The sequence below is a fragment of the Aristolochia californica genome, unplaced genomic scaffold (genome assembly GCF_029961685.1).
Source record: "Aristolochia californica isolate CCGP_79_NKW_82.1479 unplaced genomic scaffold, dmAriCali1.0.hap1 SCAF_9, whole genome shotgun sequence".
Classification (NCBI taxonomy): Eukaryota; Viridiplantae; Streptophyta; class Magnoliopsida; order Piperales; family Aristolochiaceae; genus Aristolochia; species Aristolochia californica.
In genome coordinates this window covers 2,832,931-2,858,866 of record NW_027182290.1, presented here as the reverse complement: position 1 = coordinate 2,858,866, position 25,936 = coordinate 2,832,931, and the positions used below count along the sequence as shown (strand labels likewise).

General features: G+C 38.0%; 4 protein-coding genes across 4 annotated transcripts; 1 reads left to right on the top strand and 3 right to left on the bottom strand.

The window, feature by feature from the left end:
* The first annotated feature begins 1,982 nt into the window (after positions 1-1,982).
* Positions 1,983-3,794, top strand: LOC137941800 ((R)-mandelonitrile lyase-like). Its single transcript, XM_068787383.1, has 3 exons — positions 1,983-2,060; positions 2,150-2,797; positions 2,912-3,794. Exons 2-3 carry the CDS (start codon positions 2,167-2,169, stop codon positions 3,757-3,759), a joined length of 1,479 nt encoding a protein of 492 aa, XP_068643484.1. The 5' UTR covers positions 1,983-2,060; positions 2,150-2,166; the 3' UTR covers positions 3,760-3,794.
* Positions 3,795-8,323: 4,529 nt separating this feature from the next.
* Positions 8,324-9,281, bottom strand: LOC137942004 (E3 ubiquitin-protein ligase MPSR1-like). The gene has a single exon (XM_068787663.1). It carries the CDS (start codon positions 9,081-9,083, stop codon positions 8,427-8,429), a length of 657 nt encoding a protein of 218 aa, XP_068643764.1. The 5' UTR covers positions 9,084-9,281; the 3' UTR covers positions 8,324-8,426.
* Positions 9,282-10,138: 857 nt separating this feature from the next.
* Positions 10,139-15,279, bottom strand: LOC137941645 (defective in cullin neddylation protein AAR3). Its single transcript, XM_068787145.1, has 9 exons — positions 14,992-15,279; positions 13,769-13,853; positions 13,468-13,519; positions 12,793-12,868; positions 12,629-12,711; positions 11,392-11,488; positions 11,128-11,173; positions 10,781-10,848; positions 10,139-10,682 (listed from the first exon to the last, which is right to left on the bottom strand). Exons 1-9 carry the CDS (start codon positions 15,047-15,049, stop codon positions 10,336-10,338), a joined length of 912 nt encoding a protein of 303 aa, XP_068643246.1. The 5' UTR covers positions 15,050-15,279; the 3' UTR covers positions 10,139-10,335.
* A 964-nt stretch (positions 15,280-16,243) lies between these two features.
* Positions 16,244-22,534, bottom strand: LOC137940353 (granule-bound starch synthase 2, chloroplastic/amyloplastic-like). The gene is made up of 8 exons (XM_068785379.1): positions 21,485-22,534; positions 20,418-20,943; positions 20,242-20,306; positions 19,795-19,872; positions 19,587-19,697; positions 19,304-19,348; positions 18,446-18,619; positions 16,244-17,821 (listed from the first exon to the last, which is right to left on the bottom strand). Exons 1-8 carry the CDS (start codon positions 21,845-21,847, stop codon positions 16,865-16,867), a joined length of 2,319 nt encoding a protein of 772 aa, XP_068641480.1. The 5' UTR covers positions 21,848-22,534; the 3' UTR covers positions 16,244-16,864.
* Positions 22,535-25,936: the final 3,402 nt, after the last annotated feature.

The following is a 25,936-nucleotide window of genomic DNA, read 5'->3' as shown; positions in this document are numbered from 1 at the left end:
AATAAAACAAATTTTAAGATTTGGACCCTTGGCATACGGGTTAAGCATCTGCTTACAAATGAATGTGTGCCCCAATTGCGGTGGAGAATCTGGACCTCAATTGGATAACCAAGAGAGAAAAAATAGTGTGCCCTATCTGCATAGAGGAGTCTCGGTCTCAAATGGGTGACCAAGAGAGGAAAAATAATTGTGCCTTAATTGTAGTGGGGAGTTTGGGCCTCACCTGGTTGTTTGGAGGAGGATTATATAGACCTTGTCAAGATACTAACAAGATAATGTGGACTTCACTTGGGATGCCAAGTGATCATGACCTCTTTCGGGACACCGATTGAGCGTTGTGGACTGACTAGTATTATGTTTATGGACTTATAATGTCCACCTCTTGAACATATGCAAGAAGGACCTTATTGGGAAAACCAATAAGGGTATGTGTGTGCAATGGATGAGGAATAAGGACCATATTGAAAAACCGATATGGGTATGTGTGCGTTAGTGGAACTACTATTACACGAGAAATCAAAACTTTATTAGGAGGCCAATATGGGTACTGGGTGAGTAAAAAACCTCTATTGAGGAATAAGAACCTTACTAGGAAATCAGTGATGTGTGTGGGAGTAAAACGACTACTACATAAGAAATAAAGACCTTATTGAAAAACCGATAGGGGTATACGAGTATGAGTAGAATAACTCCTATGGGATAACTAAGGACCCTGAGAAGTCGATAAGGGCATGGATGTGTGAATTCTTACAATTAAAGTTTGAAAGTTGAAGTAGATCCATGTATATGTTAAATGTCTTTACTAGCTTCCATGTTTAATCGATGTCATTATTATTAGGTAACCAAACACAAGTTTTGAATTTGATTATACTTTTAGACTCTTTTATACGGTTTAACAATTTTATTGTGACTAGGAATAGAACTTATTGAGTTCACTCACACATGTGTTGAAACATTTTTAGAGGACGAGGGAACAGATTGAGAGTACAATTGGGGTAGTAATGGGACCAAGTAATAACTGAAATCCGGTTGGTTGGACGGGAAAGCATGGCTCTCACTCAGATCATAAGTTGTGGTGCCACTACTTGTTGCTCTCATCATGAAATAAGCAAAAAGAAACATCAGTATGGCCACTCACTACTTCTTGCTCTCATTGCAGCTACCCAGACCATCGATCTAGAGACATGCCGATGAAACTGTTATCATTACAATTCACTTTTTTGTATATGGAGAGAGGTTGATCATTGCACATTATTTCTTCTTCTTCCCTTTAGGTTATGTTAGAAATTTATCCACAAAAAAAAAAAAAAAAAAAAAATATAGTGAAAAGAGAATTTGATTATTATCTCATTTTCATTGAGTATTTTTTAGAATAATAATGGTCAAATTCTCATTTATTTATTTTCCCGACGCTTCCAAACAAACCCTTAATGGTCACAATACCTATTTTCTTAGAATTTTCTTTTTAATAAATCAAAGAATGGATGATTTCACTTTTAAGTCAATTAGAGTAGGTTAATAGGAGGTTAATCCAAGTTAATAAAAATGTATAAAAAAAGATGTGACACATAAACTAATATGGTTGGTTGTGACTCGTGACCATTGATTAAGTTTGAATTTGAGTATTTCTATAAATAATTCACACGTAAACTAATATAGTTGCTTGCTTGAATGATTAAGTTTGAATTTGAATATTTCGACAAATAATTCACACATAAACAACTAATATGGTTGTTGAATGGTTGACAAATAATTCACGCCTCTCCTTCTCTTTGTTTCATTCAACCACCCTGTAAAAACTTTTCTTTGATCAGAGCTCGTACATGCTATCTCTTTCATGGCAAAAGCAAGAAAAGCATGCAAGATCAAGTCAATGGCGTGTTTCTTTCTCCCATCTGAAAAGATTTATCTATAAATCTGTGAGTGCAGTTGGATTAATATCCCACATTCCCTCCTCTTAAGCTCTCCTGCTCTTATGAAGATCCATTGGCTCATCCATGGCTGCTTTCATGCTTTCCTCGTCTTCTTCACTTGGTTCTTATCTTCGTCGACAAGTGAAGGTATTTCATGCTCTTGATCAACCTCTCACTAGTTTCACATATTTGCAGTATCTTACATGAATGAATGCTCTGCTCTGTTCACATTTCAGGAGCTCCAATTCCCTTCATGACAACAGATGTTAAGGGCATCTCAGGCAGGTCATTTGACTACATTATTGTTGGAGGAGGCACAAGCGGATGCGCACTGGCTGCAACTCTCTCTGAGAAGTTCTCTGTGCTGTTGGTGGAGCGCGGTGGCTCCCCCTTTGGCAATCCACTCGTTGAAGAAAAAAATAATTTTGGGTTCCCCTTGATAGAGACGGACGAGTTTTCATCGATAGCACAGGCGTTCGTCTCGGAGGACGGAGTGGCCAATCACAGAGGAAGAGTACTAGGCGGGTCCTCTGCCATTAATGGAGGATTTTATAGCAGGGCTAGTGAACATGACGTTGAGAGAATTGGGTGGGACAGAGAGTTGGTTAAAGAGTCTTACGAATGGGTGGAGTCCAAGATTGTTTTTGAACCACAGAGGTTGACTCCATGGCAGTCTGTAGCGAACGCCAGCTACATCGAGGGAAAGGTCCTCCCTTACAATGCTTTCAGTTTGGAACACATTGAGGGAACTAAGATAGGCGGCAGTATCTTTGATAACAATGGAAAGAGACACACCTCTGCTGATCTGCTTCGTGCAGGGAACTTGAAGAACCTCGCTGTACTTGTCAATGCAACCGTCACGAATGTCATCTTCCATGATCATGGCAATGAAAAAAAATCTATTCATTTCATTATGCAAATTTGATCGAGAAAGAAAAAAAAAAAAAAGATGCAAGTTTGACAATTTCTTGTTCTAACCCATCTTCTGCCATATACAGGACGACAGAAGCCCCGGGCGATTGGCATAAGATTCATGGACAGCAATGGCGATCCCACTGAATTACACCAAGTCTACCTGAACAAATCAGGATACTGGGGCGACGTGATACTATCTGCAGGTGCATTAGGGAGTCCACAAATCCTCATGCTAAGTGGCATCGGACCAGAGCAGCACCTCAAACGCTTCAACATCAAGCCTCTCGTTCATCACCCACAAGTGGGCAAAAACTTCCAGGACATGCCAGCAATCGCTCTTCTATTTAACATTTCACATCGACTCCAGAAATTACCAACTGACCCACCTCAGGTCGTGGGCATCGCAGACAAATTTCAATTCATAATTCAGTCTATAATCCTCCCCTCGAGCCCCACTTCCAAGATCTTCCCCATCACAGCAAAACTTGCCAAGTCAGAATCCGAAGGGGTGCTAGAATTGGAAAGCACGGATCCCAGGAAGAATCCATACGTGAGATTCAACTATTTGGCTGATCAGAGGGATTTGAGGAAATGTGTGAGGATGACCTGGTTGATAAATAGAATTGCACAGTCGAAGCCAGTGGAAGAATTTACTGGAAGAAGGCAAGAGGGGTTTGACTTGGGAGGAGGGGATGTGAGAAGGAAATTAATGGATATATGCAGGAAGAAAGTGAGGACATTCTACCATTACCATGGAGGGTGTGTCGTGGGATCTGTGGTTGATAAAGAGTACAGGGTTTATGGAGTTTCTGGGTTGAGAGTTGTGGATGGGTCGACATTGTCGATTTCACCAGGGACGAATCCTATGGCAACCTTGTTAATGCTAGGGAGGTACCAAGGGAGGAAGATTATCAATGAGAGACGGGAGTGACTGTATCATTGTAATCTAATGAGCTTAATAATGAGAGACAGGAGTCACTGAATCATTATAATAAAGTTATTTATTTTTTTAAAAAATTATAATCACTTGATGACATGGTTTTCTTAATTGCACATGTGACTCAGGTGAATCGGGTCGGATTTTGGACTAAGGAAATTGAGTCATAAAGAGAGATTTGACTCTTTTGTTATAGTCCAATCTCTTCCAACTAACCCTTTATGTGGCATTAAACTGAGTTGGTTCACGTGTAGCTCGAACTTGGTTGGACACTAGTTTGGTTCAGTTTGAGGTAGGGGTGGCATCGAGCCGAGCCGAGCCCGAACCTGCTTATGTTCGAATCGAGTTTGATTTAAATATTTTGAGCCGAGCTTCGAGCCGAACCTCGTCTCGAACCTAAAATTGTTATCGAACTCGAGCCCAACGAGTTCGAGCCGAGCTTCGACCCTCAACATACATTTAAAACTTTTCAAAAAATATATATCAAACATTTTACATAAAATTGGGCATAACTTATATATATAATATGTGTATAAGATTGGGCATAACCTCTACTTAAAATTGAGCATAATCTATATATATAATACTTGTATAAAATTCGGCATAACCTCTACTTAAAATTAGGCATAATCAATATACATAATACCTGCATAAACACTTCATAAACACTCCATAAAATTATCTATATATTCCATAAACACTTCATGAAATTGTTTATACACTCCATAAAATAATCTAAACACTCCATACACTGCATAACATTATAAATAAACTCCATACAATAATCAAACACAACAAAATTAAATAAAATATCACTATCAATTTACAATCACCCAAATAAAAACTATAAATCCTTTAAATAAATTCCTATTACTATTACAAACCTACTAGAAAATTACAAGAAATATTTTAAATTTTTCTTAGGAAAGTTAAATGGACCTTTTATTGCCTTTTCTAAGGAAATAAATAAAAAATAATAATTAATCTAATATATTATTATACTTATCGATAAATTTTTAATCACATAAAATGTCAAACACAAAATTGCTATGAAAATTGCCTCATGCTCAAGGTATTATATCATCAACTGTCAAATACTTATTCAAAAATTTTCTATATGGTTTTCTAACCCATCTTGGCAAGAAAATCTTACTTGGAAAATTATATGATTTTTTAAAAAGAATTTATAATTAGAAAAATATTTTGAAAAAATATGAGGCACTAATGGTCCCTATATTTCTATTAAAAATGTCTTTTCAACATTTATTGAAAAAACCACTAATAGTCTCTAGAAACGTATTTCTACTAAAATATCTTTTCAATTTATTTAAGAGCCATGAGGAAGGGACAAAGAGTTTTTTTTTTCCTTGTTTATGATCTCGCATGTAGGGGTGGCTTTGAATAAATTATATATAAAATTATGCATACATTTTTAAAAAATATAATGATAGGGGAGGTTCAGGATTGAATTTCAATAATGCATTAAAATGCACCAATATTAATATTTTTTACTCCAATTGTTGTCTAGCTTGTTTTGTAATTTTTGAATCTGGCCATAATTTATTATGGCCTCCTTAGTGCCCCTAGATAAAAATTTATATTCTAGGAAAAACTAAAAATATTTTTCCTATGATACATATTCCCAAAAAAACCTTTAAATAAAATCTTATTACTATTAGTGACTTATTAGAAAATTACAGGAAATATTTTAAAATTTTCTTAGGAAAGTTAAATGGACCTTTTATTGTCTCTTCTAGGGAAATAAATAAAAATTAATAATCAATCTAATATATTATTATTCTTATCGATAAATTTTTAATTAAATAAAATATCAAACACAAAATTGCAATGAAAATTGCGTCATGCTAAAAGTATTACAGCATCAACTGTTAAATACTTATTCAAAAATTTTCTATACAGTTTTCTACCCGATCTTGGTACGAAAAATCTTACTTAGAAAATTATATGATTTTTAATAAAAAATTTCAATTATAAAAATGTTTAAAAAAACATGAGACACTAATAGTTTATAGAAAATTATTTTTATAAAATTTATTTTAAATTTTTTTCAGAGGAAAAAGTTTTTTTTATTTTTTTATTTTATGATCTCCCGAGGAAGGGGGAGATTATTTCTCCCCTGTTCTGGTTTTCCGCCGAGACGACGTGGAGGGAAGGGGGTTACAGCGCCGGGGAGGACCTATCGTCGGGGATGACGGCCACGACGGAGTCGGCGGTGACGGAAGCGGCGGCGACGACGAGGAGAGGAAGAAATCGAACGGACGGCCACAGAGGCGGCCACAGAGCAGCTGCGACGGCGGTATAGACGCCGGCGAACAGCTACAACGGCGGTAGAGGCGGCGACAACAACCGATGGGAGGGGTCGACGGTGACGAGGGGGGAGGAAAAAATTTTCCCCCCTCACTCGCGATCCCGTTACCGATTCATACCGATCCGACTCATTTTGAGCCGACGAACCGAACCTAGCTTTGGTCAAGCTCGGCTCGTTAAGGTAAACGAGCCGATTTCGGTGCTCGAGCTCGATAAATGACGAATCGAACCGAGCCGACTTGCGAACCTGCTCGGTTCGAAGCCACCCCTAGTTTGAGGGACACTGATTTTCGATTCATTTAAGTAAACGAGCCAAACTCGAATAAGCGGTGATTCTGATTGCAAGTTTGCGAGCCGACTCTGATACCAAATGATAAGTACCTAGCCAATATTACCAAAAAGATTGGCCTATTAGGAGCGAAAGGCATAGGTGCTTAACCCCAAGACTATAATAGTACATGATAAACACCTAGCCAATACTACCCAAAAGATTGGCCTGTTAGAAGCGGAAGGCATAGATATTTAACTCCAGGACTATAACAGTACACCCCACCTTCGCGAGCCGATGTCCATGGCGGCTTAACACTTAGCGACAGGGGGCCGGATCAGGATCCCATAATCCCTTACGGCGCCCGCGTTCGGGATTCGTAATCACCCGCGTCGGGACTCCCCTCGGGGATTTAAACTTGCGACGTGGGAGGCCGCTCTAATACCAAATGATAAGTACCTAGCCAATACTATTCAAAATACCGGCCTGTTAGGAGCAGAAGGCATAAGTACTTAACCTTAGGACCATAACAGAAATGGGCAAGTTGAAAATTCTTTGATACTAAAAGAATTAACCTTCTTGTCGACAAGTTCTCTTCTGTAAAGTGGTTTGACAACATTAAATTTCTTATTATAATAAGATTATAAGAAGTGGGAACGCTTTAATTATAGTGGCAGGTTTCATTAGTGTCCTACTTTTGTTAAGTTTCATTGTGGGGTTATGTAGGGACTGCTTTGAAGACTCTCCGTGCAATGTAGTTCAGAATTTATGTTTTTCATATTTTTATATGGATTCTTTGAACTCAATATTAGATATATATTTTATACAAAGTTTTAAGTATAGGTTAAAGCTCGAACCCAGCTTGAGCTCGAGCTCAAACTCGGTTAAAATTCTTAGGCTTGAGACTTTCGAAGTATTTAAATCAAACAAAACTTGAACATATGCAGGTTAGCTCGGCTCGATGCCACCACCCCTAGGTATCAATTTGGTGGGTCCGGATCCGACTTTGTCGATCCAAGTCACTTTGAATTGATATGAGAGCTACAACTCATCAGTGGGGCACAAAATTGGTGTGACACCTAGTTTAGCGACAAATGAAATGGAGACACTTAACCTACTTAAATATAAATTTTAAAATAATTGACAAAAGAACTTTTTTACTATTTTTATTGAAGACCAATTTAATTGGTCTATATAATTTATTTATTTTTAAAAATTGTTGTATATTATTGATAAATGTATAAACTTTTTTTTTATCTTCATTAAAAAACTTAACCCAATAACTATCTCTATGATCAACCATGCCACAAAAACCTCTCATTTAATTTTAGAAAGTTATTTATTTTTTATTACTTAAAACAACTTATTTACTAATAAAAATTTAGTTAATATTTATATTTTAAATTTTTAATTATTATATTTATTTTCTCACATTTTATTTTATTTTATTTTTTATTTTATTTATCCTTAAGTGGGTTAACTCAAATCCACAATGAGCCGGATACGAATTTACAGGTCAGACCCAATTACTAAAGATAACTCAGTCGGGTCGAATCTTGCTATCCCTCCACTGTTACTGCAAATTGAACTGGACAAACCGGACAAGAACCTTCTCCGAAAGCGATGCCCTCGTCACCCTCGGATTAGGATTTCACTCGGCGCCAACCAACAGAAACATCACCATGAGAGCTATCGACCCGCTTTCCTTTTACAGATTCCCATCTTCACCCTCTCCTTCACCACTGAAACATGACACAGTCGAATGGAACCATCTCACATCTCAAACCTCATTTCCCTTAAATGACAGCTTAGTTCCAGAAACAGATCTTCTCCGGTGAGAGAAAATATATCATTTTGATACTCTTTTGAGTCTTTGAATGGATGCAGGACTTTTCGTTCAGGTAGCAGTTTCGTCCAATTCAGCGGCTTCAAGCCACAGAAATTTTGTAATTTACAGCAACAGAGGAAAAAGAAAGAATTTTCATTTTAGACAGTAGTGTGTACATCGACTCGAAAGTAAAGAAAGAGAAAAAATAATTTTTCATTGTAAACAACGGATATCCTACTATTGATCCCCACTTGTCTGATCATCGGCAGCTGCATCTGTAGTGGTAGAATCCCTATTGGTAGTGTCACTAACCGATAGACTAACCCATATCTCCCTTCTCCTACCTTCATCTCCCGCCGCTCCAACGCTTTTCTTTCCCTCTTCTTCCACCGGCATCGCGTACCGGCAACACGGGCACGACCCATGCATCCCCAGCCACTTCTCGATGCAATTCGAATGGAAACGATGCCTGCAAGGCATCTCTTTAGCCTCCTCCATTTCTTCCAAGCAAATCGCGCAGTCCTTATCGCCATCATCATCGCTTCCTTTGACGTCAATTTTCACAGTGGGCATGGCCTCGATCGACGCCTTGGAAGCCGGCGGCGCCACCGCTTTTCCGGACTCCATCTCGGAAATCTCCCGAACCAGGGCTTCGAGGTTGGTCCCTCCTTGGATGACGATCATCCCCTGCGTGATTGGGTTGATGAGCACCAGCCTCTCCTGTCCCTCCTGCATATCCTCCGCAGGGTTCTGTCCTCCGTCTCCATCCCCATCACCCCTCGTCGAAGGACCCATCACGCCCAAGACGAGAGGAACGAAGATGGAGAATTCCCTATTCTGGGAGCTCATCAGACGCACCAGAAACGAAGCCTCCGAATCATTCTCCGCCGCCATTAAATCAAACCGATCAACAAACTGAAACAATCTAAACTAAAAGTTGAGGGCGGCAGGGAGGAGAAACCGGAGAAGAGAGTGGAATCAGAATAATAAACAAACTACGATAAGGAAGGAAGTGGGTGGAGAGAAAGGGGCTTATTATATAAAGGGGGACAGTGCCGCCGCCCACAGAGAACGTTGTGGAAAATTCTAGAAAGTTGTTTTCTTCCTGTTCATGTCTATCAAATCTCATTGATGCAGAAGATTTTTTTTTCCGCATCCGACTAGAGTTGCTTGGGATAGTCGGCGGGAGAATCTACTGGATTGAACAGAAAAATTACGTCTCATTTGTCATTTATCTTTGGATTTTTTAATTTTTTTTTAATTTACTAAATTATAAAAAATGAAATATAAGAAGAAATCGTGGATTAATTGTAAAATTTAAATAATTTTTTTTAAAAAATACCAACCCCTTTTACCTTGAGGTTTTACTACTCAACTGAGTTGTGACCCGATTCGGATCTTAATACATACGACTCCGATAAATAGCCAGCCCTATCATTTCCCTCAGGGAATGGAACCATCTTTGTTTTACATATTTTCAGCAAAGAAATAAATCAAAAGACAAGGACAGAAAAAGCATGGCTGGCCTAAATTGGAAGACATGGATGCATCCCACACATGTTTCTCCATTCATGGTTCCACAAGTTACTTTCATGACTGTCATGCTTCTAGTCTGGCCTGATTTTTCATATTTAGTTATTCTTACATGACGGTTTCACCCACTCTGGTTTTCATAGAGCTGATGTTAACATGGATGAGAATGGAATATAAGTCCAGTTGACTTCAGTAGAAACAGATTGGGGTGGGTATCTTGGTTTTCTAATACCATTTAGGTTGCTAAAAATCCAAGACATTAGGGACAAAACACCCTCTCTAAGGTTTCCATATAGAGGGTTGTATGGTATTGCCCACCTAACTCAAAAAGAACAACTGAAACCAATTTAAATCCAGTGGTCTTCAGTAGAAACAGCATCTCTCACTACATGAACCAAGTGATATCATAACCCTGTTCTGCACTCTCACTTCAAAATTTTACTTTTAAAGATTTTGAAGAGATCAATCAAGCCTTCACAGCTATATAACAACAACATTATTTTATAAGACAAAAAAAGAATGGTATAACATCTATTTGCCAAAATCATGAGCACGGGAAAATGAAGGCATGTGACAAAAGAGAGAAGAAAAAGAAACTTTATACCACCCAGAATTAACTATGAGACTTAGAATATGAAGCTCTTGGTCCTTTTTCTAAGGGGAAGCAACTGCCCAATGTGAGGAAACTATTGAAGCTGTTGGATAGAGAACCCTCAACCCCACAAGGAGGGTTATTTGAGCTGCCCACAAGGTTCTGCTGTTTGTTGATTTCCATGTGGTGGTCACTGGTAGCATAATTATTAGTGACGTTATTCATGGTGCTGAATGATCTTGTACGCTTGCAGTTTGCAAGTTGATTCAGGTCTGTTGATGCATGAGAGAGGGAGCAAACGGGTTCAACAACATGCATGGGAACATCACTCACAGGCTTCCTCTTTGAGCCTGCATGTGGAATCAATCCTGTACAAACAAATTGAACATGATAAAGCCGATTTAGTGTGGAAATCATGTCTATTTAGATATTTACACTTAAGCTGACTAATTTTGTCAAGATGTACCGAGCATAGTCTCTGATGCATGTTTATGGGTTTCCATATCCCTAGAATCATCAGATGCACTGCAGATGCTGCAATAATGGCAACATTGAGTCAGACAACAAAGATGGGAAGAGAATTACCATCTGTTAGAAAAAGCAAACAAAATTCATGTTGGTGACTTAAAATAATAGAGATGAGTGAAAATTGTCAATGAGAAAAACAATGTATATAGGTGAAAATACATTTTTTTTTACTTCTCATTTGGTTGAAAATGATAAAGTTTCGTTTAAATGGCGCAGGAAAAGTATAAATTGTCCTCAGAAAACAAGCATAAATCCACCGAAGACGGAATATGGATCCAATCAAACCTGTACATGTACTCCACAAAATCATCAATGAGAACAGGCCAGGCACCTGCAAGATGTTGAATGAATTAATCCGTTCTTCTTCTTTATAGAAAAACTATTTGTGTCCTAGCTAGTAACAGAAAAATATATTGTAACGGTGAAAGGTTAAGCAATTATATGAAGTGAAGAAAGAATACTAAAGATAATGATATACAAGCAGAAGGAAGGCACAAGGTTGATTGTTACTCCATTTTAAATCATTCAGTGACAAGACTTTATAAGTACCTTTAGGGTCATAGCCTCCAAGATCTTCCTGCACACATTTGCTAAATGGCAGAAGTTGTTGCCAAGTATCCTTGGAAATACTATGACATTGATATTTCTGCTTGCAAATTCAACAAGTTAGTGACCTTGTGAAAAAGCAGCAAGAAAGGAAAGATACAACCAACAGAGGGAAGCCAAAAGGGGATGAACCAGGTATAAACCATTGTAATTTACACACCAAATATTAAATAAATATTTAAATAATAAAGTTCATCACAAAGAGAAAATGATACTGTTTGACAGCCTTATTTAAGTTAAAAGAAACTAAACTTTGAAATCTCCCTAGGCACCATTGATTGAGCATAAATTTCTAACCAGAACAGATCAGTCCAATGTCCACAAGTTAAGAAACATGAAGGTGCTCTTACAAGCCAGTAGAAACATCAGGCATTCACGCAAAATACAGCCAAGGAATATTGTATATCACTGAAAAACAGTAAAGCAAAAAAAAAAAAAAAAGACTTGAATTTAAAACAAAGAGATATCTCATCTCACTAAAATATGGAAGCAGAGGGTCCTTCTCAGAGATCAAAAACACACCAGACAAGTGAAATGTGGGACCCGCCTCTATGAGTAGGCACACAAATAGCTTGCCGGGACTCATTTGGGACATAAAATAAAACATGTCGGAATCGTTCTGAGACATATAGACAACTTTAACTAAAATTCAACAAAAAACTTATTTCAAGCACATAGTTCAAATAAGTAAGATCTTTCAATGCTAATTAATTATTTAATTTTATCTAGTAATTATTGGCAATAAAAAATTGTCATTAGTTATTCATGAAACCATTTGACATAGTATCTCTTGGGATGCTTCTTATCCATAATTGTCCTTTTCTTCAAGTTTCTAAATGGTTTCCTGTTTGTTTTACTAACAATTTATGGAAGTTTCTCAAATATTTCCTATCCGTTCCTTAATTTTACATTTCCTATAAATTCTTTTAACTGTATTTCCCGCCTCTGTTTCCTGATCCGGTTTTCTATTTTGGTGTGGTGGGGACGCACTCCCAGCTTCCATATCATACAACGTCTCTATGCATTACAGCAGACTATACCATGAGATATCTTTCTTCCTTCATTTTTCATCATGAAAGCCTGTCACAATCATGTTGTGGTTTGCAACTATTCCTCTTCAATAAAAAAAAAAAGAACATAAAATGCCAAGTCTCATTGAGAACATCGGTATAGATTTTACCTCAACAAAATCACACCATTGATTAAGCAAGCGGAATCTTCCATTCAAAACCAGTCGCCAAGCATCAACTGCCATGCTCACAGCTGAAAATTACTTCCAGAAGGTTATCAGCTTTGACCCAAACATGTTAAAGACAGCAGGTGAAGGAATGTTGAAAGCCTTACAGACACTCTTCTGTCCATTTTCGCAGCAAATGAAGAAGACGAAATCATAGAAATACATGAATTGACGAGAATCTGCCTGTAAAGCATGAAATCTCACATCATCAAGAAAAAGAAAAAGAAAGAGAATAAAATTAGAAGAACACGTGATTTTAACGGAAACATTAAACAAAAAAGGTATTAACCATCACTTGGCACCACATTCCTCAGTCAGCGAACATGGCTGCTTTCTTGCCAAAGAAGGGGTTTGCTTCAAGGCATTGTCATCACTGATCCCTGGTCTAAGTCTTGTTCTGTCCTCTTTTATTTCTGCAAGTTGTATTTGATTCCTTTATTGATGCAATATTTTAGGTGTCCATCATATTTTGGCATGCCATTTGTCTCCCCCCTCTAATAAAATTTTCTCACTGTTAAAAAATAAATATATATAGAAGTATTAACAGAAAATGTTTTCACCAGTGGATCAAACTCATCAACTCTAACGTATATGTAGAGTCATATGCCCTCACACGTGGAAAAACCATATTATGACTTTTGAAATAGCAGCATTTCCTCGTTATTAACAAATCAGCGTTCAACTTCAAGGATATCCTCCACTGTCGTCTTTAGTACGATATTTCCTTGTGAAAAATTTGACATAGCAAAGAGTAAAAGATAGCTGGACAAAAGACAGCTCACCGTCAAATTTAGCGATAAGATGAGTCTAGAAAGTCCCTCAAGAATCATGTTCCTGTCATCATAACAGTGAAGAAGAGATGATGAGAAAGGCGCTCACAGATAAACAGCTCACACATGAAAATTATTCGCAATTGGTTCCAACTTTATAATAGGTAGTGAAAAGTAATGCTTGCATTTAATACTAAGCTTTAATAAACCCGTGTCTATTAAATGTTGAGAACATTATATATCCAGCTTCACACATTACTCACATTCCAGAATCAACTCTTCTAAAAAGACATTCAGCAGGGAGAAATATTACCTGGTAAGTCCACTTGATTCTGTCTTCTCCGCAAGTATCTTAAGGTCATTTCTTGAACTTTCATATTGATTACTAGATTTAATCTCTGGATTTATAAATTCAGAAAAGTAAAGGCGTAAGTAATTTATTCATGCCACATGACATAAACAGGAAGAAGTGAGGTAGATGTTTGAACAATCGCATGTAATGAACTGAATGCAGTTTGATCATTTCAGTGAAAGAACAAGACAAGTTTCATATTATAGAAATATATATGACACGTGCCAACCTAACAAATGTTAAACAGAGCCTACATGCTCAACATTTGTAAGATGTGTCCAAATTACGATCTCAGTATATTCAGCCAAAATAAATGTCCTTGCAAATGATTCCACACTGATCAACAGGTTTACATTCTTAATCTCCCGCAAGGGTGACTTGAGGAAGGCACCAAAAGAAGAATTCTATAACAGCAGAAAGTTAAAGAAAATTTAGAGCTAGCACCAAGGCATTTGTAAATTCAATAAAGTGTTTCTTGTTTGGGTAGTACGGATGGGCTATATTGCTTCTTCCCATGAAAGATAGATAGTAAGCACTAACCCTGACAAAATTTACATATTTGGTCTACATGTCACTCAAGCAAATTAGAATCATCCTCCAAGCCCTGACCACGAAATGCCATCATTTTTCCATTAGCTCGAGGTTTGTTCAGGTTATAATTCTCCTCAGAGTGTATCGGAGAGGCATCAGGAACTTTGTTTTCACAAGAGAAGATGGAATTGCATAACAAGTGAATAGTATTACCATAAAATGTTTTCCCACGATAACAAACGCTCTTGGTGCTGTGAAATCCCAAAATATGAAGTTTCTTTCCTAGCTTCAACATTTTAAAAAGGAACCTACGGCATCCTTCAAAACAAGGTTACAGTATCCGATGTCGAACTAGCGACAGTAGCAAAATTTGACGGCTCTTAGTTTCAAATGCTCATCGAATTGACAGCCAATAACACAGCTGAGAGCAAAAGTTCCCATATATTCCTTTTTAAAAATCAAGTCCCAATATATTAACATGAATCACAAATCTAACAAAGAAATTTCATCATAAAACCAAAGAAAATCCGAGCTCGTCTCTTCCGTTACCATCCGAGGCAGCATTTATCGAAGCAGCTAGAAAGGAAACTTCAAAAGCAGGAAAAATCAATGGTGACGATTTAAGATTAGAAACAACAGAGAAAGCCACCGACCCAAGTATTTCTTGTAAACCTCGAAGATATCAAACCGATTCAAACCAGAGGAATCCATCAAGTCAGCTGGGCAAATGAAAGTTGTGTTAATTCTTTTTTTTTTTTTTTTTTTTTTTTTTTTTTTCTGGAGCTCAGGAAGAAGAGAACCCTAAATAGATTGAAACTCTGAAGCAGATGGAACTCCTCTCTTGCTCTCTGCATACGCCATCGAGACCTGGATGGAGGGCAATGGAATAGATTTCGTATGCTCTTCTTTATAGTTAATAAATAAACTCTGAAAACGAGAGGCGAATTTGAGCTGGCAGCACCAATCGTGGCTTTTCACTATTACTGTCCAATAACCGTCTTTCTAAGGGTAACGGTGGGCACGGTCGGGTCGGGGCCCGCCCGTTCCCAAAAAAACACCTGAACGGGGTTTCGAAAAACCAACCCCGTCCCTACTCCGTCTCCACCTTGTCTACGTCCCCATCCCCGACTCGGCCCCTAAGTAAGGGTTCGAAGTCCCATTTTTTCTTAATTTTTTTATTCTGGAAACACATTTAAAATTTAACTTTAAATAAAAGGGTATAAGCATCCACGAGAGAAAGTGTTTTGAAATAAAAAATTTGTTCCTTAAATACCCCAACTACAAGTTAAAAAATTACATTCTTTTATTTATTAAACCTCGTGTCATTTTAAAATAAAAGAGGGGCGTTACAAGTATAAATCCCCGCAGGTCGAGTTCGGGGAAACCTGTCCCTGACCCGAATCTTTGTCCCCGTCCTGCGGGGGTAGAAATGTAACCCTATCCCCGATTTTTTTGAGTTGGGTTCAGTTCCCTATCAAACCCAACCCGATGCCCACCCTTACGTCCTTACAACTAAAAAGTCTATTATATGTAATACTAAAATAATAATTATAATCAAATAATTTTTCTTTTAAAAAAATATAAGCCTAAATTCATATGATCACTTAATATTTCATTTAACCATTTATAATTATTTTTATCCTATATATATATATACACGCACGACTAATCCATTATAAAAAATCATTTGATATAAAACATGCCATCTGATCATGTTCAACGATTATCTCAACCGTCCGATCGTATTCATGTATTCATGAGTGAAGGTTACTTGAGTTTTTTTAAATTGTTATCAGCTTGTATGATAAAATAGAAATAAAGATACTATTATAAATATAATGAAATAGATGGTATTATTGTAAATAGCATAATTTCTTGAGTACAAAAAATTGAGTGAAGCTAAGATTGGTCGGTCTTGAATTAACCTATCACCATAAATAACAAACATAGATGACACAATAACAACATAGATGACACATTTTCAGTAAATAACAACAGTGGCATTAGTAGTTCACTTTGAATGTGATACACAAGCATTTTAATTGCAAAACCATTCCAAGATATCTTACTTGCTTTAACTGATGAATAAGCTTCCAGACTTCCACCGTAACTATTATCAACACTGTTATATAGACAAAGCCAGGAAGTAGTGAAATTCCAACACCAGCTCTTTTATTTTGTTGGACAAATCTATACCATGTCGGCTTTCCTGCTTCTTAATAGATGAGCTGATCTCTGGGGACCCACAACACAAGCAGGCCACCTTCTCTCTAAGAGGAAGGTGAAGTCCTCCTTAAGTCTGATGATGGTTCTGGTTGGTTCACTCATCAACTGGATTATACGATACAGGAGAATCATGTTCCTTGGGACTTGGAAAAACAGAAAGAACAGCAATGACGTGCATGCAGCATGCATCAGATTTTCCTCCTACCTTCACATCTAGATTTTAAGAGAAGATCTTCACAGTCACGACAAGGGGCCCAACCATTACCAAAATTAAATGCTTATAATCCTTCTCAGTTCATGTCACCATTGATACTTAGCTGCAACAAGGACTTCCTCATATTGCTGAGCTGCATGATCCCAACTGAGTTCTTGCACCATCCCTCTTTTTTGAATCCCCTCCCAACTCATCTTATACTCCCTGTAGGTAAGTAAACAATTCCCAAGAGCTTGAATAAGTTGACTGGCTTCAGCACTGTTAAATGTCCAACCAAGACCTGATTCACCATAGGGATTAAAAGGCTCAACTGTATCTCTTAAACCACCAACCGCATGAACCACCGGAACTGTACCATATACCATAGCATAGAGTTGATTCAATCCACAAGGTTCAAATATTGATGGCATGAGCAAGATGTCTGACCCTGCAGTAATACGATGTGCAGTTCTCACAGAAAATCCAACCCATCCCCTGACCTTGTCACGGTGTTGATGTTCAAAATGCCTGAGCATTTGTTCAAGGTCAGGCCTACCAGTCCCTAACATGACCAATTGCACATTCTGTCCCACAATCCAAGGGATAGCTTCGGCTATGAGGTCCACACCCTTCTGTTGGTCCAGTCTCCCAATAAAACCTACCAAAGGAACATTAGGCCACTCAGGAAGACCAAGTTCTTTTTGCAGGGCACGCTTGCACTGAGCCTTGCCAGTGTTAAGAGTCTCCAGTGAATAATTGGTATAACCATCAGATGTGAGGTGGACATCAAATTTTGGGTTCCATTCTTTTGTGTCTATACCATTCACAATACCTTGAAGTTTCCAATCATTCTCATTTATGATATGTTGTAGCCCCCATCCACCTTTAGATGTTTTAAGCTCCCATGCATAGCCACGGCTTACAGAGACTATACGGTCAGCTGCTTTCAGACCAGCAGCAAAAATGTTCAAGTGATCGCCTCCAATGGGATCATACAGAGTGAAGAGGTTCTTGTAGTGCTCTGGCAGGTCAAGATAACAGAAATCATCTACTGGTCCACGACCCTGAATGAAAACAACAATGGATTAACATCTGAAGTAAGCAAAGCAGACTCTGCCAATGCTTCAGTACTTCCACAAATGCCTTTTACTCTGAAGCATCTGAATATAACTTTATATTGGTCGAGTATCCTTTTTATTTTTCTTGATTATCCTTTCTAAAGAATTTTTTGCATGTCTCATGACCACAAGTAAAGTTCAGTAAAATAGTAACCCACAGGTCGTATAAACTATAGCACTGAGTGGCAGCCATTTCCACGTAGCATACAAAAAGAACACCCAAACCATACTAGAGGCCTCATTATGGATATAGGTTAACCATAATAAGGTAAATAAATCACTGTGTTTATTGTTTAAATTACAAGTTAAACCTATGGAAGACTGTTTTATACAGATAAACTTGATCTTACTAATAGCTACAAAGAAGAATTCTTAGAATGACATATTTAGGTAATGAACAAAAGTGTCATGGGTTTTTAGTGGGCCAAGTGAAATGCACATCTAAAAGAAACACTTAAGACTACTTCATAATGTTCTAGTATAAAGATCAGAAACTTTAGTTTATCATTCATAGATACAAATTCCATAAGTAAATTTATTTTCCCCAAGTATAAAGCTTGGACCACAAACCTGATGTGCAATGTTGTGGACCACAAGAACAGAACGAGTATATTTCATTAAACCATTGTCACGATAGTATGCTTTGAGATAAACGGGTAACAATGCTGTGTGCCAATCATTTGCAATGAAAACCAGATTCCCATCTCCATAGCAAACACCACCACATGGAACATGCCAAGGGACCTGAGACAAAGTAAGTCACTTATTTTAGGGGGCATTTGGAAAACCATCAGAGAGATTGATGAGAGAAGTGTTAGGCTTAATAGAATCAATTAACAAGATTCAGGGGATATTAACTATGATAGACCTTGTAGGCTCTTTCAAGGAAACTTTTAGAGGTGAACAAGAAACTATCATCTATCACCCAGTATAAAAAACTATCAAACAACTACATGCAGTAAAAATAGGGGATGCACATTCAAACCATAAATTTGTTTGTTCATCTAATGGCTCCATTAGTGCACGGGTATGAGCCACTTCTTTCACACTTTATCCCTCTCAATAACATGATCAGAAAACATTCTTCATGGGTCCCATCATTTAAATAATGAGGTAGATACAAGCTAAACTAACCAACTGGTGGTCTTTCTTTCAAAGCCAAACAATCAAAGGAATCAAACAAGAAAAAGACATTTTTAATGGTGCTTGAAGCAAGTAAAACGAGGACAATATAAATGTGAAGCAAGTTCTGGATTTTTTTTAATGGTTAAATTGTATTCAATCAAAGGTAACGGTAGCAATCAACCCACAGTGGGAGGAAAATCTCCCAAAAATAATTACGAGTTTTTGGCTTCTTTTAATAATGTTTTTACACAAATCACCCTTTTTCCAGTCATTTTTAGTGACTGATGTGGCCTAAAATCATACCTCAACAGCTGCTTTGCAGAACAAAATCATCCGCTTCAAAATGTCCTGCATAAAGTAAAAAATAGTGTGAAGTTGATAAGGCAACAAACGAAGAATCTCCTTTCTGCCTCCCATTTGTTGCTCCACAACCTTCTCTCTGCTCCTGACCCACAAATACTACTCTAGTGGGTTCATGCTAGCCAACATCAACTCAAGAAATATGGTTATTTATAGACCAAACAATTAGAAGTTAGATTCTTACAACTATGTGTTGAAATCTGGTTTATAGAGGATAAGAACTTACTAATCGATCTCCTCCATATATGTTATTCTCCAGGTAGCGAAACACAGGGCTATCCATGAAAACAAAATCCACACCATCAATATATGCCTGGTAGTAGTTTACTTCCATGTCCTGGAAGATGTCGCAACAAAGGTCAAGTAGTAGGGATCTTGACAATGGTGCTTTAGGGAAATAAGATATCTCAGATAGTAGTAGAATGGACTCTCACCTGCCCATCTATCCGATATCTCTTGCAGAATCCCATTGCCTGGGCTTCACGGTAGTTGCCATATCGTGGAGCCACCACCTAAAAAAAAAAGATAAAATCTCAATAGTTCAATTACACCACAAGAGGAAAAGCTAGAGTTTTTTTTTTTTTTTTTTTTTGAAATGAGCTATTTAAAACTCAACCCAACCAAAGCAGCTGGTTGGACAGCCTCCATTAACATCTTAGAAACTGCAATGCTGTTAACATTTTGAAAGCCATCCACCTTGTTTGCTTGAAGCAGCCAAAACAGAGGAGAACAAGAGTTTCTTGATCCAAAGAGTTTCATTTCTCTATTTATCCCTTTATTAATTGTTCTTCTCTTCTCGAAAACTATCAGATTCACTTATTACCAATCCTTTTCTCTTGAGAACAGTCAGATGAGTGTGACTAAGTACACATAGTGATTACCATGACCCGATGTCCACGTCTAGCCAAAGCCTTTGGTAAAGCTCCAGCAACATCTCCAAGCCCACCTAAATAGGGTCACTCATAATCAGTTCCGATAGTCTACAACAATGCTCTGCACCAAAAATGTAGAGAGAGAACATCAAGAAATGCTCATTATTCCATTTAAGGCAACTTACCTGTTTTAGACCATGGCGCACATTCTGCAGCTACAAGTATTACATTCATGACATTTGCCCCAGCCAATGGAGGTCGCTTTACATCCTCTTTCTCTGGACCGCTTTCATGCTCACTGTCAAGATTTGTTTCTTCCAATTCTTCATACTTTTCTTTTTCTAAAACATAACTATCAGAGGGATCTGGAAGTGTAGTCAATGGAAGCAAAGGTTCAACGGTTTCTTTCACACTTTCAATTGAATCAACCGTCAAAGTGATTCTTTCAGTTTTTGAACCTTTCCGGTATTCTTTCTCTTTCACTTCAATATCACTAGTAAAACTAGCTTGAGCGCTTGGAGTTTTTGGAGTCTCAGTACCCGTGGGATAGGCAGTATTGTTGGAGAAACTGTTGATACTGTAGACTTCATCAAGGTCTTCATCACCTGAAGGAAGATCTATATCTGGGAAGGACACATCAGCAGATATAGCCGATTCTTCATTAATGATACTATTCTTTATTGAGGAAACAAGTTTCTTGTGTTCTGCAATCTACACCATTACAGATGAAACATGAAGGAAAGTTGGTTTCAGTTATACATGTAAACAGAAATAAACAGCAGCAGAAATGGCAGACAACTTGCAGTGCATTGATAGAGCAAAAGGATCAAATACAATGGCGCAAGGAGCAGACATTCCAGCTGGCATATGGTGCTTGAAGAAGTCATTGGAATCACATCAAGGAATGCAAGTGATTCCCGCATTCCATCAACATCAGGGAAATTCTTACCAAAAAAAAAAAAAAAATCTCTGTAAGATGTTTCTTGGTCTGATCTTCCTTTCTTCTTTCTATAGAGATCTTATTTATTGATTCATTCAGCATTACCATACAAACGTTCACAAAAATAGTTTTCACTTTCACCAATATCTTTTCTTTTTTAATTATTCGTGTTATTTCACTTCACCATCTCAAACAAATTTCAGTAAAACCTTGGAAGCAACAGAAAATAGAAATTTACACGATAAAAACATCAACAAAACCTCACAAAAACCTATCTTGGAAAAAAATTTCCAGGAGCACGACTAGCTTAACCTGCTGAAGTGGGTCTTCTTGCAAGGCCAGAATCTTCTTGCTCTTCTCTATGGCTGCCTGGAGGGCATCTTCGGCATCATCACTACTTTCATTATCATCTTTGACAAATTTTCTACCGGCATCTCTGATACTTCCTCCCCTCAGCTTCCCTCCACAAGTCCACCTCAACATTTGCTTGCCATTTGCCATCGAGCCTGCAAAGTTTCCGCCTTCTGCGAACTTCCTGACCAAAACATTTGGAGAACTTCTATGGTGGAGAGCATTACATGAACATTTGCACCGACTGTTGTTTCTGTACTGAAGAAAAACTGAACTCTCTGTCGTTGTTTCGACAGAGAATAATAGGAGACTCAGAGAAGCCATGTTAATGTTTCTTTCTGACTCTTTGAGAACCAAAAGGAGTTCCTAACTCGAAGAGAATCCGAAGCGAGGGTAGAATTTCAAGAAAAATGCAGAGGAAAACAATGGTATCAGAACAAACAAGCCCAGAGGAGCAAATGGGCGTTAAAACAAACAAAAGCCACGAAATTGAGTCCAACCAATTACTATGGGAAGTTCAAGAAGTCAGTCCAAAGAAGGAAAGCCGATTAAGAAATGGGTGTCGAAGATGATCGCTGAAACAGAGCTTCCCGGGCGCTGTCTTCAGTACAAAGAACAAGAAAACAGGAACGGAAACAAGAAAACAGCCAAAGGGTAGCAGAGAAAGCGAGAGACAGGATAAGAGAAACCAGAAACTATTTTTATGGTTTTGGTTTGAAATGGATCCCAGGGAGACTGGAGTTGTTTGAGGTAATTATTTGCTGATTGCATCACAAATGGCAGAAGAGCTTTGGTTTCTGAATTGTTGAGGTGATAAACGTAAGCAACAATAAACTCGATTAAAAAACGGGGAGACGGATAATTCAGAAATGGAAAACACCCTTTACAGCTCCAATTTTTCTTGGGAAGAGGCTGAGACCAAGAAAACCTTCCAGCACCGAGTCGTTGATGTTTTCGCAGGAAAAATAATGATTTGTTACTGTATTCAATCAGTTAACCAGAAACAACTCTTTGCGCCCACAGAATAAGCATTCCCCATTACATAGTTCTTCCGACTAATAATTCTTGATGTTGATGGAGAAGAAGATAAATCTAAACCTCAACCGATGGATTTCAATGCATCTGAATACTGGACCCAGCACTTCACCGAACCCTCAATGATTGATACAGGTCGTGAACATGGATTAACCAAACTTCTTCCGACTAATAATTCTTGATGTTGATGGAGAAGAAGATAAATCTAAACCTCAACCGATGGATTTCAATGCATCTGCATACTGGACCCAGCACTTCACCGAACACTCAATGATTGATACAGGTCGTGAACATATGGATTAACCAAACTTCGATCCTGTTGGATTTATAATCAAGCTGGTGTTTACCAGTACCAGGTATCGTATCGGGGTACTCAAAATCCGGTGCATACGACATGCACCTGGTGTCTGACTAAATCCTTGCCAAAGCCGATTTGTATTACCCATATCGATATGATACAACCACCTTCGAAAAAAAAAAAACGTAGTAAAGCTATTGACTACATAAGATTGTTTTGAAGTTGTGCATGGTAGACAGAGCCTTTTTGAGCTTAGCTTGGAGCTCAAGGTCCTTCGGATTTTGAAACCGAGGATAAGTCCATAAAAGGCTTCTCAAATTCCAAGAGGAGCTTATGTTGTCTGCCTTTAAGAACACCCAATCGTTTATAACTAGTCTCATATCAAAAGGGCACTTGGCAAATTCTAATCAAATTCACAATTGCAGATTCCAGAAACCAAATCTCAGTTAATAAAAGAAAACCCAATCGTTTATAACAAAAATTATAATACATGTCAATAACTCTTTTTTCATCCAAATGTAAATAAAACTGTTTGCTGAAATCAGCTTAGAAAATGGAAAATGGATGAAGCAGAGAATTCAATACCTGAAACCTCCGGAACTTGCAAGAGACTCCTGAGAGGGAATCTGCCATGGACATAGTTCCAGTGCTTCTTCCCTTTGATCCCTTCTTCTTTTGTGAATGTCTCCAACAAGACTTGAAATTGTTGGAATTTTCTCGCCACCTCATCGTAGAAAGCTGCCCTCACTGAATTGCAGCTTGCAATGGCCTCAGGCCGCCCAGCTGAGGCAAGTTTGTCCTACATAGGTATTTCTATATCACTTTCCAAACTACTGATGGGGTTTCTTTGTGCCTGTCGATGGTAGAGGGTGGGCATATTGGAGAGATCTTCTCCCACCTGTAAATCTGAATGACCCAACTGCGCTTTCAAAATTGCACCTGTGATTGATTTTATTGGGAAAAAAAATAATGGTTAGTTGTGAAGCTCAAACATAATGAAATTTAGTGAAATGGGTGTAAGCATTTTACATTTAACTAGTTCAAAATGTCAAATTATCTCCCCAAAATTCATATTACACGGCGACATCAATATTACACAGAGATTTTAGAGAGCTCGCCTTTCCCAATTTCCCCCTTTTTCTCATATAGTCTCATAAGAAATAACCCAAAAAAATTACAATAATACCACTCCCCACTTAAGCTATTATATATATATATATATATATATATATATATATATATATAACATCCTCCCTCAAATGGGTGCTGGTAAGTCAACCAACAACAATTTGCCAACCTAAAATTGATGTCGTTGTTGAGTCATTGCTTTGGTGAAGACATCGACCACTTGGAGATTCGAAAGAAGATATATCACCCGACTCTCCAAGGTATCTCAAATAGAATGACAATCAACCTCGATCTGCTTGGTACGTTCATGGAAAACGATATTGGTGGCAATCTGAATAACACTAGTGTTATCAGCATGAAGAAGGGTAGAAGTAGTCTAAGGAAACTCAAGTTCCGCAAGAAGACCACGTAGTCATACAATCTCATAACAAGCAGTAGACATGACACGATACTCAACCTTAGTAGAGGATTTAAAAACATGATCTTGTTTCTTACATTTCCAAGAAATTAAAGCATCACCTAAAAACATATACTAGCCCATAGTAGATCAACGTGTATCCGGGCACCCAACCCAATCAGCATCACCATAAGCAACAAGTTGAAGGGATGAGCCTGTAGGAAAGAATAACCCATGAGTAGGAGAACCTTGAAGATAGCGGATGATGCGTTGAACTGCAGCAATATGGAGATGTCGAGGAGATAACATAAATTGACGGACCTGATGAACGACAAAGATATAGGGGCGAGTAGTGGTCAAGTAGATGAGACTCCCAACCAGGCGCCGATAGAAAGTAGGGTCATCTGGAAGATCCCCTTCATTTTTCCTGTATTTGACATTTACCTCCATAGGAGTATCAACAGAAGAAGTGTCATCCAAACCAGCCAAGGTAATAATATCCTGAATATAATTATGTTGGTTTAAGAAAATACCATTGGCCCGATGATGTACTTCCAGTCCTAAGAGGTAGGTGAGTTGGCCAAGATCTTTTATATGGAAAGTGGTATGCAACAGTTGTTGAACCTTAGTAATCAAACCACAGTCAATGCCAGTAATGATAATATCATCCACATAAACCAAGAGAATGACTATACCCGATGCAGACTTGTGGAAGAAAAGATAAGAATCATACAGACTTTGTGTAAACCTAAAGGTAAGAAGCGTACTGTGAAACTTCTCAAACCAAGCCCGGGGAGCTTGCTTGAGTTCATATAGAGAACGTCATAGCTTACAAATATCATAAGGAGAAGTAGTCATACCAGAGGGAAGTTTCATGTAGATTTCTTCTCGACCCTTATTCCTCCCTTGTGTTGCATAAGCCATAGTAACAGGGGCACTAACATTAGCCCAATGTTCCATGTCAGCTTAAGTTACGAGATGTTACTCTTCACGAAGAAGTTCACTGAAACATGCATAAGATGGTACAGGATGACGATTCATCATATTAGAATGGGCAACTTCAAAATCGAAACAGATCTTCATCAAGAATTTATCTTTCTTGCTTGTTTCATGCACTGCTTGAACAACAAAGAGAGAGGCAACGGGAATATTAGCATAAACAATGTTTGAATAGTCAGCCCAAAGATTTTGAAAACCAGAAAAATATTCATCAATGGGGAGACTGCCCTATGTGAAATTAGTCATCTCATACTCCAATTGAAAAGGCTGAGTCGTGTTGTCTTGATGGTAAACCTTGTTGAGGTAATTCCATATGTCAACGACATTTTTATAAGGCCTCGGATAGAGCCAAGGATCCTGGTCATGACCCTAGCATCCTTGACTTTCAACTTGGACAAAGCCTCGGCCTCGCGAGGTGCGGGATCACTCCCATCTATATGACCCCATAACTTTTTTCCCATAATAAATAAACGAAACTGAAATTCCCAGGCAGTGTAATTTTTACTCATGAAACGTATAGGGAATGAGTCTAACCTTTCAAATGACATGATAAAAT